The sequence below is a fragment of the Protopterus annectens genome, chromosome 1.part1 (assembly GCF_019279795.1).
Source record: "Protopterus annectens isolate FY-2018-M chromosome 1.part1, PAN1.0, whole genome shotgun sequence".
NCBI classification, from domain to species: Eukaryota; Metazoa; Chordata; order Ceratodontiformes; family Protopteridae; genus Protopterus; species Protopterus annectens.
The window spans coordinates 944,727,318-944,741,557 of NC_056726.1; the positions used below are offsets into that span (position 1 = coordinate 944,727,318).

At 43.9% G+C, this 14,240-nt stretch overlaps 2 protein-coding genes across 2 annotated transcripts in view; one reads left to right on the forward strand and one right to left on the reverse strand.

Annotated features, from left to right (window-relative positions):
• CPSF3 (cleavage and polyadenylation specific factor 3) overlaps positions 1–12,595 on the reverse strand; it is a 710,232-nt gene extending 697,637 nt beyond the window's left edge. The window contains exon 1 of the mRNA XM_044079083.1: positions 12,407–12,595. Within this exon, the coding sequence (XP_043935018.1) occupies positions 12,407–12,474 (68 nt within the window). The 5' untranslated portion in view covers positions 12,475–12,595. The remainder of the gene's footprint in view (positions 1–12,406) is intronic.
• A 77-nt stretch (positions 12,596–12,672) lies between these two features.
• The window catches only part of ITGB1BP1 (integrin subunit beta 1 binding protein 1), a 262,215-nt gene continuing 260,647 nt past the window's right edge, over positions 12,673–14,240 (forward strand). The window contains exon 1 of the mRNA XM_044087482.1: positions 12,673–12,977. The gene's annotated coding sequence lies outside the window, so the exon portion shown is untranslated. The remainder of the gene's footprint in view (positions 12,978–14,240) is intronic.

A 14,240-nucleotide genomic window follows, 5' to 3' on the forward strand; every position in this document is an offset into this window, starting at 1 on the left:
CCCCTGGGCTTTCGGATATTGGCAAAGGCTCATGCTACCCCCATAGTGCCTTTTTTAGGCAAGGCTCAAAAGACAAACCCACCTCCATAGGTATCACAAGGGATAAGAAACTAAGAGTAATGCTACTCAACACCAGAAGTCTAAACCTCAAGATGCACGCACTCGAAACTCTCCTTAGCATGGAGAACATCGATATCTGTGCAGTAACAGAAACCTGGTTCAGGGCTCCAGAGAGCACCCCAGCACTATCAGGTTATACCTCATACCATGCTTTTCGGCCCCAAAACTTGGACCGAACCACAAAAGGAGGGGGAGTATCGATATTCATCAAAGATACCCACACCTCCAGGTTGGTGGCAAAGCACGAAGCATCAGAGAATATCCATGTGCAACAGTAGGTAAAACTGCCTTCCAGTTTATAGCCTGCTACAGACCACCCTCCCAAACCCAGGAACCCCACTCAGCCTTCCTGAGAACACTGGAAAATATGAAGGTCTCTCCAAACACCATTATATTGGGCGACTTCAACTACCCAAACATAGACTGGGAGCATTACTCTAGCTCCAACACCCTAGCCCAAAGGTTCCTAGAATTTATAAACTCAAATGCTATGGAACAACTTCTTACCACTCCCACAAGAGGAGAAAACATACTGGACCTGATCATCACCAACATGGGGACTCTATGCTCCAGACCAGAAATGTATCCCTCACTGGTAAGATCAGACCATAAACTAATCTCACTGGATATTCACATCCCGACCCCACCCCCTGCCCAGAAAACCACAGTGAAAAACTTCTCTAAAGCAAATTTCACACTCCTCAAAACTGAGGTGGAATCCTTCAAAGCCCCGGCCTGTGGAAAATCTGCCCAGACCGCAGAATCCTTTATAAACGCATTCTATGAACACCTTCAGGAATGCATGGATCATGCGATCCCAAATAAAACCAAGACCCAGTCCTCCAAAGGCAGACGTCCTGTCTGGTGGACCCCAGCCATAAACAAACTATACAATAGAAGGAGGAAGCTACTAAATGATAGAGCAAAATCCAAAAAGGGAAGGCATCACTGATCAGTATTAGCAAAAAACTACGGGCACACATAAAATTGTCTAAGGCCAGCTTCGAGAGAAAAATTGCACAGGACACTAAGGATAATCACAAGGCTTTCTTTAGTTATGTTAGGAACCTGGGTGGTAATTCCCAGATATGCTCAGAATTAGTCCAAAATGACAAAAAATACACCGAACCCACAGACATTGCCAACATCCTAGCTTACAGGTTCAGCGCAAACTTCTCCCCCCCTCCCCACCAAAAGGGCAAATATCTATCCCAGCAGAGTGCTGCCCCCCTGACATCTCAGATGCTCAGGTAAGAGCCGCCCTCTACAAAGCTAAAAACACAGCATCAATGGGACCAGATGGTGTCCCGGGCTGCGTCCTACATGAACTCCAAGAAGAGCTAAACCCAAACATAAAACTACTGTTCAATCTCAGCCTTACTACAGGATATGTGCCCAAAGAGTGGCGTACAGCAACAGTGGTCCCTCTCCATAAAGGTGGTGCCTCAACGGATCCTGGAAACTATCGCCCCATAAGCCTGACTAGCTTGGTCTGCAAAGCTATGGAAAGGATCATCATGGGCCTCATAAATAAAGATATTGGGGACCTACAAACACTGGGTCCTACCCATTTCGGCTTTGTTAAGGGCAGATCCTGCCTCTTAAACCTGGTTGATTTCTTTGAAACAGTCACCAAGGCCATTGACGAGGGGAAGGTGGTCCACACAGCCTCCTACCCATTTCGGCTTTGTTAAGAGCAGATCCTGCCTCTTAAACCTGGTTGATTTCTTTGAAACAGTCACCAAGGCCATTGACGAGGGGAAGGTGGTCCACACAGCCTACCTGGACCTCGCAAAAGCCTTCGATACAATACTCCACTCGGGCATTATAGATAAGCTCACCAGCTTAAATATAAACCCCTATGTCACTAGATGGATTGCAAACTGGCTCAAGGACAGAACCCACATGGTTAGAATTGCTGGAGCCATGTCAGACTCCAAACCAGTTACAAGTGGTGTCCCACAAGGCTCAGTCCTGGGACCTCTCTTGTTCGGTATATATTTCTCGGAGGTACAGGCCAACACGGAAGGACTGTGGCTGACCAAGTTCGCAGATGACTGCAAACTGGGCGCCATAATCGACTCTCTAGCCGACACAAGCATCCTCCAAAAGGGCCTCATACAAACAGACAACTGGTGCCAGAGCCACGGCCTCAAGCTAAATGCCAAAAAGTGTATAGACATCCCCTTTGGCAAAAACAAAGTGCCCACAAATTACCACATAGGTGGTAATCCATTAAGTACAGAAGAAGTAATTAGGGACCTGAGGACCCAAGTTGATAGCAATCTCTCATTTGACAACCACGTGGCCAAAGTGGTTAGAAAAACATTTTATATAGCCCACCTAATCATGAAGGGATTCACATCTAGATCAGGGGAGGTCATCGTGCCTCTTTACTCATCCCTCATCAGGCCCATAATTTAGTACAATGCCTCTTTTGGGATGTACCTTACCAGACACCTGCAGCAACTGGAAAGACCCCAAAAGTACCTCACCAAGAGGATCAAAGGGCTCAAACAGATGCCATATGCTGCCCGGTTAAAGAAACTCCAGCTCTACTCAGTGGCATACCGCCTGTTCAGAGGCGATCTGTGCCTGACGTATAAAGCCATGTCCAACCCGGAATTAATGGACATGCTGCACCTCAGAAAATCCAAATCCTATCGAGCTACGCGCTCGAGAGACTTGAACCTCAGCACTGAAATAAATAGGACATGCTGGAGGGACAGATTCATAACCCAGAGGCTCCCTTCACTCTGGAATAAAATCCCAGTCCAGGTTAGGCAGAGTCCCTCATTGACTCTCTTCAAGAGGAATCTTGATGAGTGGATGGGAGATCGTAGGTTTACCCCGGGTATCACTTCCGTGTCACTGTTAGACAGAGGCACACTATACTAACCTCGAAAAAGGGCATAGCAAAATAAATTTAAAATGGGTGGCGAAAGCCAAACACATTCTGGCTAGGCTTATAAATGCCCTAGGGCAGATAGCCTAGTATGAACCTATGAACCTATGTCCCTAATATGTTCTAAAATTCTCTCTTTGAACATCCTATTGGTTTTGCCTACATAGAACACTGAGCATTGTAGGCAAAAACCAAAGTAAACAACATCCATAGTTCTACAGTCATAATATTGCTTGGCATGTAGTGTAAAATGTCTAGTAGAATGAGTATACTAATTTTTACTGAAAACATACTGGCAGGCACTGCAGTTCCTGCATGGGAAGGTGCCACATCTATTAGAAAAATCGTTTTTCACCATTACAAAGATGTTGCTTAAGCGATGCGTTATTTCTGAAACGCAATTTGGGAGCTTCACCAATACTAGTAGCCAGGCCAGGCACCTCTTGTAGCAGGTGCCAATTTTTCTTAACATCTGTATACTGGTTGATATTACTTGCAAATTGGAATACTACTCTAAAATCATTACTTTTAATCACGTAATTTCTAGCTGTGTCTGCATTATCTGAACTCGTATACGGTCTACATCTCATGTGCCTTAACTTCCAGGCATCAGAAATGGTCTTATCAATATCTAAACTGGAATAACGCCCTGTCCAAGAACTCAGTTTTAAGGATATTCAGTGCATCTACAGCATCTTGATCTCTGTTATGTAAGCATAGTGTCCTATATACTTGTCCCTTTAGTACATTCCTTGGGATGTGTCTAGGATGCACGCTTGATTTATGTAAGCATGTGTTCCTTCTTGTTGGCTGAACCATGTTTCCATGGCTGCAATATGTCTGTGTTCCCCAGGGTGAGTGCTTCCAGGGAGTGCAGTTTTTTTTTATTTAAAGTCTTAGCATTAAGCATCAGTACCTTTAGGTGGTCACAAGTGATTTTTACTATGTTGGAGGGATTGAAGACTTGGCAGAGCCCAAAAAAGGCACTATGGTGATAGATAAAGTTTTTGCCAGTGCAAACCATCTCTGCCAAAGCATCACGGTTTGTTGATCATGTCTCCCCAGGTTGACAGATATTGCATCCCCTTGTTTTGTCAACAGAAACTAAGCCAATTGTTGAAGTCAATAATTTTTGCTGGCACTGTGGCATCGTCAGTGGTGAAGATAGGATGCTACTCAAAACTAGATCCATACCAGCCTGAGACACACATTCAGAGAACTTCATCATGTCTCTTTTCATAAATCCAGTGAAGTACATCTTAGGTCGTTTATGCCCATGTGGACTTGGACTGTGTCATACTGACACTTGTGGTTTAAAGAACGAAGTGCATACATGATCTGGCGGATACTGCCTCCAGACAGACAGCTCACTGTGATCTTCTCCTTGTTTAGCCTGGTAAGGGGGACATCGATATGTCTTACAATGGAATCCCCAATAACTACAATGTTTGGGTGTGTTGTGGGTTGCTTATGGACCTAGAAGCAGGGTACTATGATTTGCAGAGTTATGTGTTGTGTGAAGCGCTATCTTTTTTTGACTGTGTGCAGGGCCACTGAGAGATGCTTTTAGGAGGTCTTGGAAGTTTAGGTAGATTATATGGAGTACCTCGGCATGTGTGGGTCTATGTGTTTGTTCCTCAGTGTTGGTAGTTTATCATGTGTGTGTGTGTGTATATGTTGTTTTGCCTTCCATGACGTTGTATTATCCACATCTCGGAAGGCTAAATGCAGAACTTCAAGAAGAAGCCTATAAGAAACGGAGTCCTTCTTCTGACAAACAAGACAATGAAGTTGAAATTTTACACTAGGAATCTGACTCCTACAGCAGCTTAATTTAATATTTTTCCACAGAATCACTTAACAAGTTGTTCAATAATCATAACAATATGTGAAAATGCCAAACTTGCACTTAAATGTGCTCCAGCCAGCAAAGCAGCCAATGTACCAACAAAGCAGGGCAGGCAGGTCTGTACTTCTGAGACACAAAATAAATACTGTATATCATGGCTACAGTCTCCTTTACAACAGAGTTCATACTAAGACCTCATCATCAGAAGTGACTCAATAACCCCCAGGGATGTCTGAATGCCTTCAAGATCTGGCAGCAGGAGCAGACAGCCACCTACAACTTTATTCCAATTATTAAATGAAAGCTCTGCAGTAATAATCCTTATAAGAGCAGACAGCCACCTACAACTTTATTCAAATTATTAAATGAAAGCTCTGCAGCAATAATCCTTATAAAACATGTGTAGTCTTACAACTAAACCCTATTAAAATTTAGAGCAAAAAAAAAAAAAAAAGTTATGTCTTACCATAACGTTCCATCTGTATTGTTGATCCTCGTTCAGTCATTACGCATGGGTATCTGTTCCGAGCTCGGAACAGAGTCGGCCATTTTCCAAGCTCACATCAGCTTCAACTCTCGAGCTAAACTCTTACCCACAATCCCCCTCTCCCTGTTACCTCAGATTGAGTTTGCAAGTTAAAGAAGGTACAGGCTACCTCTGGTCAAATAAACTAAGAGAACCGGATGGTGAGATCCACTAGAAACCACAGGAGGGGCAAGGAGGGAGGGTCGTAATGACTAAACGAGGATCAACAATACAGATGGAACGTTATGGTAAGACATAACTTATTTATCTGATATTGTTAATCCTCATTCATTCCTTACACATGGCACAGAGTCCCAAGCTACCTCTATTCCTGGGAGGCTCTCATGGAAGGACAAGATGCTCTTCCCCTGGAGGCCAAATCCAATTTGTAATGATTGATGAAGGTATGAGGTGTAGCCCAAGTTGCAGCTGCACAGATGTCATGTAAAGAAGCTCTGGCATGGAAGGCAGCAGAAGTTGCCACCGACCTTGTTGAATGAGCTTTCATGGTAGTAGGCAACGAGATATTACGCTGTGCATAAATGAAGGTCACACAGTCCTTCAACCATCTAGCTAATGTGACCTTAGCAACAGCAGATCCTAATCTAGGTCCAGAAAAGGCCAAAAATAACTGGTCAGATTTATGAAAGGGTTTAGTCCTGTTTAAGTAAAAATGGATTTGCCTGTGTATATCTAGGGTATGTAGGCAATACTCTCCTTTGTTTGAATGACTGGGAAAGAAAACTGGCAATTCAATGGCTTGATTAATGGACATTTCAGACATCACTTTAGGCATTAATGACGGATTAGTTCTCAGAGACACTATGTCTCTATGAAAAATCAAGTATGGACTCTTGATGCATAAAGCTTGAAGTTCAAAAATACGTCTGGCAGAAGTAATAGTGACCAAAAACAAGGTTTTCCATGACAAATACTTGAGATTGCAAGAAGAGGCTGGTTCAAAAGGTGCCATTGTCAGAGCTTGTAGAACTAATGATAAATCCCATGTTAGAATAGGTTCTCTAAAAGGTGGCTTCAGATGATTCACACCTTTTATGAAGGTCTTGCACAATTTATGGGACATGAGAGGAATCTTGGACACCCTCATGAAAATTTGAAATTGCAGCCAAATGAACTCTAATGGTAGAGGCCGACAGACCCGATTGAAACAGGTCGGCCAGATAGTCTAGTATTATCGACACTGGTGCTGAAAAGCAGTCTACTTGTTTATCTTTCAGCCAACAGGTAAATCTTTTCCACTTGCTCAGATAAGTAATTCTAGTGGAAGACTTATGAGAAGCGATGAGAATATCACGTACTGGTACAGAAAGATCATTCTGCCTGGCAATCAAGGGAATTGGAGTAGCCAAGCCATCAGCTTCAGGCTGTTCAGGCTGGGATGAATCGGGTTCTGTGGGTGTGAGATCAACTCCGGGGTTAGATGGAGAATCCATGGTCGATCTAGTAGGTGAGGCCAAAGGAAGGGGAACCAAATCTGTCGAGGCCAATATGGTGCTATGAGGATCACCTTGCTCTTCAACCGCTGGGCTTTCTTCAGACACTGGGGAATGAAGAGAAAGGGTGGAAAAGCGTAAAGAAGACCCATGGGCCAATCGTTGACTAGAGCATCCCTGGGTGACTGTCCCGGAGGGGGAATCAGGGCGAAGTAGTTGCTGCACTTGTAGTTGGTCGGGGATGCAAAGAGGTCGCAGCAAGGACAGCCCCAGCGGTGGAAGATCTCTGCCGCTATCAAGGGATTCAGGGACCACTCGTGAGGTTGAAGAATGCACCTGCTGAATCTGTCTGCTATCACTTTGGAACTCCCGGAAATGTGCGTTGCTGGAAGAAAACGGTTGGTAGCCATCGCCCATTGCCATATCCTCATGGCCTCTCGACAAAGGGGGTAAGATTTGGTTCCACCTTGCTTGTTGATGTACTAGACCACCGCCATGTTGTCGGATTGAATCGCAATTGTCCCAGACGGCAGCACGGGATGGAATGCTTGCAACGCCAGAAGCACCGCCCTAAGCTCTAGAATATTTATATGCAGATGGGCCTCCAGTTGGGAACAAGTGCCTTGGACTGTGTCCCTGACATAGTCCCCCCCCCACCCCACCAGGGAGGTGTCCGTGGTCACTGTGGCCTTGGGTTGCTAGGGGGAGAAGGAGCAAGACCATTGTGAGAGATTGTGTGTCATCCACCAATTTAAATCCTGTTTGCACCTGTGGGTTACTCGAATCATGGCTGAAAGAGGATGCTGAAAAGGATACCATTGGGTAAGCAGTAGCCATTGTTGAAGCCTCATGTGAAACCTAGCCAGGGGAACAATGGTAATGGAGGCTGCCATGAAACCCAACAGCTGCAGAACCGAGTAAGCCGTGGATTTTTCCTTTGAAAGGATTGGAATTGGTTGTTGCTTTATCCTTAGAATTCTGTGCTCTGGAATAGCAGCTCTGCAGTTTTTTGTGTCCAAGATAACCCTATGAATTCTGTCGATTGAGATGGGGTGAGATTGAATTTCTGCCAGTTTATGGTTATGCCTAGCCTTTGAGCAATGAGGAGAGAGTATGCCAGCGCTTTTTCCAGTAGATGTCTGGTGGGGGCGGAAATGAGCCAGTCGTCTAGGTATGGAAACTCCTGGAATCCTTGAAGTCGCAAGTGAGCTGTGACAACTGCCATGCACTTTGTGAACACTATGGGGGCTGTAGAGAGTCCAAAGGGCAGTACTCTGAACTGGTAGTGACTGGCTCCCGCACGAAGCGCAGAAATCTTCTTGATGGCCTGTCCACCTTTATGGGGTGGTACGCATCTTGAAGATCTATAGAGCACATCCAATCGTCTTTTTCCAAAAGTGGGAGGATAGACTGTATTGTGACCATTCGGAATTTTTGTACTCTCACAAACTTGTTCAATACACTGAGATCCAAAATTGGTCTCCAGTCCCCGGTTTTCTTTGGCACCAAAAATAGTCTTGAGTAGAATCCGGATCCTATCCTGTCTGGAGGGACTATTTGGATGACTCTTTTTCTTAGCAGCTTTTCTATCTCTAGTGCTGCTTCTTCCCTTTGACTGGGTGGAACGTTGGGAAGATTTTTTGAAGGGACGGGACAAAGATCTAAAGGAATATGATAACTTCTGGTTATGATCTTTTGTACCCAAGAATCGGTGGTGATGGTTAGCCAGGCAGAAGGGTACAAGGAGAAACGTCCCCCAACCACCTACAGAGGAAAGGAGTTGGGCCGCTCTTCAGGAGCGCTGGTAGGATTGACCAGGGAAAGAATCCTTGGAACCCTGGTTACGCGGTCCCCCTCTGCCCGAAAGGAGCGTCTTCCCTGTGAGTTTCCCCCTCTGCCTCTCGGGGAAAACACATCCTGTGTGTCACGGAAAGGACCCCGAGATTTCTTGAACCATATCTTCCCACTCTTTTGGTTTCGGGAGAAAGCACGTTGAGGGGAAGAATAATGGACACCTACGGCAGAAAGGGTCTTACCGTCCTGTTCACATCTGGCCAGTGTGCTTTTAACTTTGGGCCCAAACAACGAGGAGGGCTCAATGGGGGCATTAAGAAAAGAAGACAAAGGGTTCCGCGAAGTTGCACAAGCGCATCCAGGCATGTCGTCTCAAGACCGCAGCTGAACCCACTGCTCTAGCTGCTCCTTCTGATGCATGATATATCAGTCGCATAGAAGAGTTAGATATAGATTCAATGGTGGCCACCTGAGAGGCCACTTTGTCACGGACCTCATCAGACACGGCACCAGCCAAGGTTTCAGAGAGCTCAGAAACCAGATCCCTTTGAAGCCTGGTGAAATGCGCCATATAGTTCAGGGACCTCATAGCAAAGGGCGCGAAGCAAAGGTGCGCTTCCCTATCCTGTCCAGGGCCCCGGGACTCTTCATTAGGCGGATGGACAGTCTGGCTTTCTTCTTCTGCCAGATCCTTTTTTGTTGCGGCCGCCACCACCAAAACATCCACAGGAAGACCTTTGGACCAATGGGTATCCGAAGCAGGAAGGGACAAGATCTTATCTGGCCTCTGGGGAATAGCTTCGATGGCATCAGAAGCCTTCCAAGCATGCTGCACGATGAGCCGGACAAGTTCATTGGCAGGTGGAGTAACCCAGGAGGTAGGGGCCGGGTGCAAAAGGCCTGCAGGAACAAAGATTCCTCAGAGGTCGGATTAGAGGACTGCCGGTTACCTCTCTGTTTTGGGATTTCGAGGATATCGCCAAAGGATACCTCAGAGGGTGACCGAGGGGATCCTTCCCCCTCATCGAAATCTGTGTCTTTGGTGAGGGAGTCCTCTGTGGAGTCCATGTGCTTCCTCTTACATGAACTTTTCCGGTGCACCTCCTCAGTGGGAGAAGCTGGAGAAGACAGCGGAAAAGGGGTTTCCTGAGGGAATATGTCCTGTGGCCCTTGCACCCGGTGTCCGCTAGATGCGACTTTTGGAACCAGTGTACCAGGAGGGCGGAGGTATAGACAGTCCGGTATCGCCAGTAGCAGCGAAAGCCTTCTCCATCGGTTGGAAGGCTGGTCCACTTGAAGAGGAGTGTATGTCTAGGGCAGGGGTCACCCCTCCCCCAAGTGGCTCAGCCTGCCGACCTGGAGTCCCTGGATGGCTGTGGAGCAGCAAGCTATGTGTGTCACAGCTGATATCCTGGGTCATAGCAAAACTTTCCTGCCACGAAGGCAATTGCAGTTCTTTAGGGAAATCCATAAAGGGAACCGCAGAAAGGGAAGACTGTGCTATATCCATGGACTTCAAAGGCAATGAAGGAGGAGAATAAGAAGGGGTCTTTGGAGATGGGTGATCACCTCCCAAGGAAGGATAGTTCCTGAGGGGTGGGATACCTCTGGCCAAGAGTACCTGGTCCACAAGACGCAACACATCATGTTCGGAAAGGCTTCTAGTGGACCTCACGGAGATTGAGGGAGAAACAGGCCTGTCCACAGAAGAGGCAGACTTGGTGCCCATCTCATCTGATCGCACCAAGGACAACGGTGCCGAGAGAGACTGGACTACTGTTGTCTGCACCGAAGAAGTCATTGGTGCCGAGGTCATGGTCTGCACCGATACAGGGATCGGTGCCGAAGTGGTTGTCTGTGCTGAAGCTGGAACCGACAATACTGGAGTCAACACAATAAAGGCCTCGGTTCCAAGGAAGGTCTCAGAGCAGACGCGGTCAAGGTCTGTGCCAAATGAATGGTCAGTGCCGATACAGTGGTAATGGTCTGAACAGAGGAGCCCCTCGGTGCCACTATACAGAAGGCTGCAGGAGAGGACAGAGCCAAAATCACTAATGGAGCCGAAGGTCTAAGCACCGAAAGCACTGGGGTTGACAGAGAGCTGCGGAGCCGAAAATTTTGCCTTTTTAGGTTTTGGTTGGTGAGTCCCCCCAGCCGGGGACAAAGGCAAGGATTTAGCCTTAGAAGAAACATCCATTTTCTTATGTGCTCTAGGAGGGGGTTGAGACCTCAGACCCAGAAATAGCTTCTGAAAAGGGAGATTTTAGAAGTCCCTTCAGTATCAGCTTGTTTTTCCTTTCCAACAAAGTTCTATTAGAAACATTCTCACAAATAGTACAGGTTGGTTCAACAGATAAATGGGAAGCTCCCAAACAATAAACACACAAAGAGTGTGTATCAGAAGTAGGCAGTTTGTGTCCACAATCAGAACACCGCTTAAACCCTGGACTACCTTTTTTTACCTGCCATGACAGCAAATTAAATAATAGAAAAGTACCAACAATGGTACAAGAGAGTACCCGAAGGTATAAGAGAGAAAAAGGAAAAAAGATTACCAACGATGGTAAAGACAGAATACCTCGCGGTAAAAGTAGTAAGGAAAAAACGAAAAACCCTGAGGAAATTATGAACGCTAGATGCGATATGGTAAGAGACAAAATATGAACTTTTCTGAAAGAAAAGTAATTGGTAAAGCAATTAAACAACAACTGACTGTACTTAGCTCAAGAGAAGTAGCTTGACACGACCAGATGGCAACGCGGCAAATGAAATCTGAGGTAACAGGGAGAGGGGGATTGTGGGTAAGAGTTTAGCTCGAGAGTTTGAAGCTGACGCGAGCTTGGAAAATGGCCAGCTCGGTTCCCCCATGCGTAAGGAACGAACAAGGATTACAATATCAGATTGCATGTACGGCATGACCTTACTCAAATTCTTTTGTGAATGTCTCCTAAATAATACTTACTAGTGGTTATGGAAATCCTAGCTATTCACAAGTGATGATGCACTACATGTGGAGTACAAATTCGACGCACACAGTACTTAGGGTTACCACCAGTCCCACTTTGCGAGGGACAGTCACTCTTTGGGCAGTTGTGTCCTGCTAAAAAAGTGTAAAAATTTGAATTGTCCTGAGATTTTAAGACAAAATTATTTCTTATATTTTATGCAATCGTTGCATAAAACAGTTATTCTGTATCTGAAACACCTAAATATTATAAGAAACAGAATAAGCAACTTAAATGCTACAAGAATAACCTTTTATTTAGGCAAAAATGGGAAGTTCTGTCCTTTGTACTGGCCGTGGGTATGTTTTGGCCTGCAAAATCTGATGTTTGTACCAAAAACGTCCCACTTTGGGCATTTAAAAAGGTGGCAACCCAAGCAATACTTTTTCCATTTACTTTCATCATGACATTTACCCGACAACTACTGACTTTCTGAACAACACAATACATCACAATTACAACAACCTTTTCGAAGCTGCTTTCTGAGTAGAGTACTATATCTCATTCACTGGAACCCACCAAGCACTACAACTGAGAAAAAAAAAGCTATGTTCACATTTTATTATTATTGTTGGGATGATGACTAAATACAGTTTTATTATTTTTCAATATAGCGCAAGTACTTGTCTGGGAAACAGGAGAAAAATCTACACAGGACCTCACCAATCAATTACTCTTATTAGAATTCTAAAACAGAAATAAAGACCGAAGGCAAACTGTCAGTTTCAAGAGTTACTAAGTATTAATACTCACAGGGGTCTGATTAACAATTGATCACTTTCTTCTGCTGGAAGAAATTCCGTTTTGCGTTTCATTGACATTGTAACCGTCAAATCAAAAAAGAACCACAAAATTCTAGCACCCTGAAACAATTAAAAACAACCAATTTATAAGCGAATTACAATCCAGCTTCTCTTGATCACATTGCTCTCAGAAGTAAACTTCCGCTGCATCAGTTAAATAAATCCGACACTACACCTATCATTTAAAAAAAGTGTGCCGATGTTGCCTAACTTGCCTGAACACACACACACACACACACGTTTATATATAAATCGAATATTCTGAATAATTATTCTTGAAAAAAACACTTCATCTATTGTAGGCTTAGCTTTCAGTGTGTTTATTAACACTGTGGGAGAGGAAAAGGAACGATGCAACGGGAAATCCGTCTAGACTGCAACTTGCACGGGATCATACTAGGCACTTAGAGATAAGGGTGACGGCATTCGTCTAAGGGGTCGGAATCGGAAAGTTTTGTACGTGAAATTGTAACAGGAGTGCTACGGTTTCAAATTGATTTTTTTCAGTAGTTTTATAATAAGTAAGTACGTAAGTTAAAACTTTCTTATTGTTTGATTATAATGTATGCATTTTGTCTGTCGTGGAAAGTTAAGTATATTTTAACAGTAATGCAAAAGGTTGGTAGTTAAACACTTGTGGATTATACATATTGTTAATTCTGGTGTTCTATACATATACCTTTTCACAATATAAAAGAATGTTTAAATGTGGATATAACTGGGATTTTTCTCTTTTTCAAAAGCAGGGATTCTTTGTGTACCTAATTATTGCGTTGGTGCGGATTATACTTGCAAAATAAATGCGTCAGTCAGTTATTTTTATTGGATCTTTGTGTGCAGTCTACATAACTCTATATCTCCAAGAATTAAAAAAACATACCACTGGCCTTTAAAAGTCAAAGAAGAGGATCGGGAAGACCTTATTGTTAATGTTTCTGTAGACTTGGATTATACATTTAATAAAGTGTGTATTCATAAGCAGGTCAGACTTTGAGTAACTTAATAAATCATAAGGAACAAGACTAAATCTGAGGGATAAAATTATGGCACTATGCTCAAGTCATAGCAGTTGAGGGGTGGACTTTTACTTAGTACTGGTTGAAGTGCAGGTTATATCTGAAAGAAGTACAGCCATAGATGCATAGTAACAAACCCTGTTCCCACCCCTTCTATCTTGTGAATAAACAGCTTGAGTGACAGGCAGGTGCATTCTCAAATGCTGACCATGTTTTGCCTTTAAGAAAAAAATAATTAAATGTTTTTATTGTACTTAAATGGGATTTTTGAAATTGCAGTAAAAACTAAATTAACTGTGTTACATGATGATGATAGTAAATTAAATAATCATACTGTGAAACAAAATCATATGATGTTTAACGTAAATAAAAATAATTTCAAAGTTTAAAACTTGTTTGTTTCTGTTTAGGTACTATATACTGTTTTGCTGTAGTGTTCTTGTCTTCTAGTCTGCATGCATTTGCTGCTTATAGTAACACAAACAAGGGCTGTTTCTACTCTTTGGTGCTGTGTACTTGGGGAATTGTACAACAGACTAGTGAAGATGAGCCATAGATCTAATCGTTTTAAATTGTTGCACAACTGAATATTTTTGGCTGTACAGAACTTTATCATGGCTGAAAAGGGGTCCAAGGAGTTGAACAAGTCCAAGCCCTCAAAAAATAAACTTTAAAAAACTTGTATAGCTACTCAGTTGCCCTAACATGGAATAAACTCCCTCTGAGAATTAGAAATCTTCCCCACACACTTTGTTTCAAAATAGCATA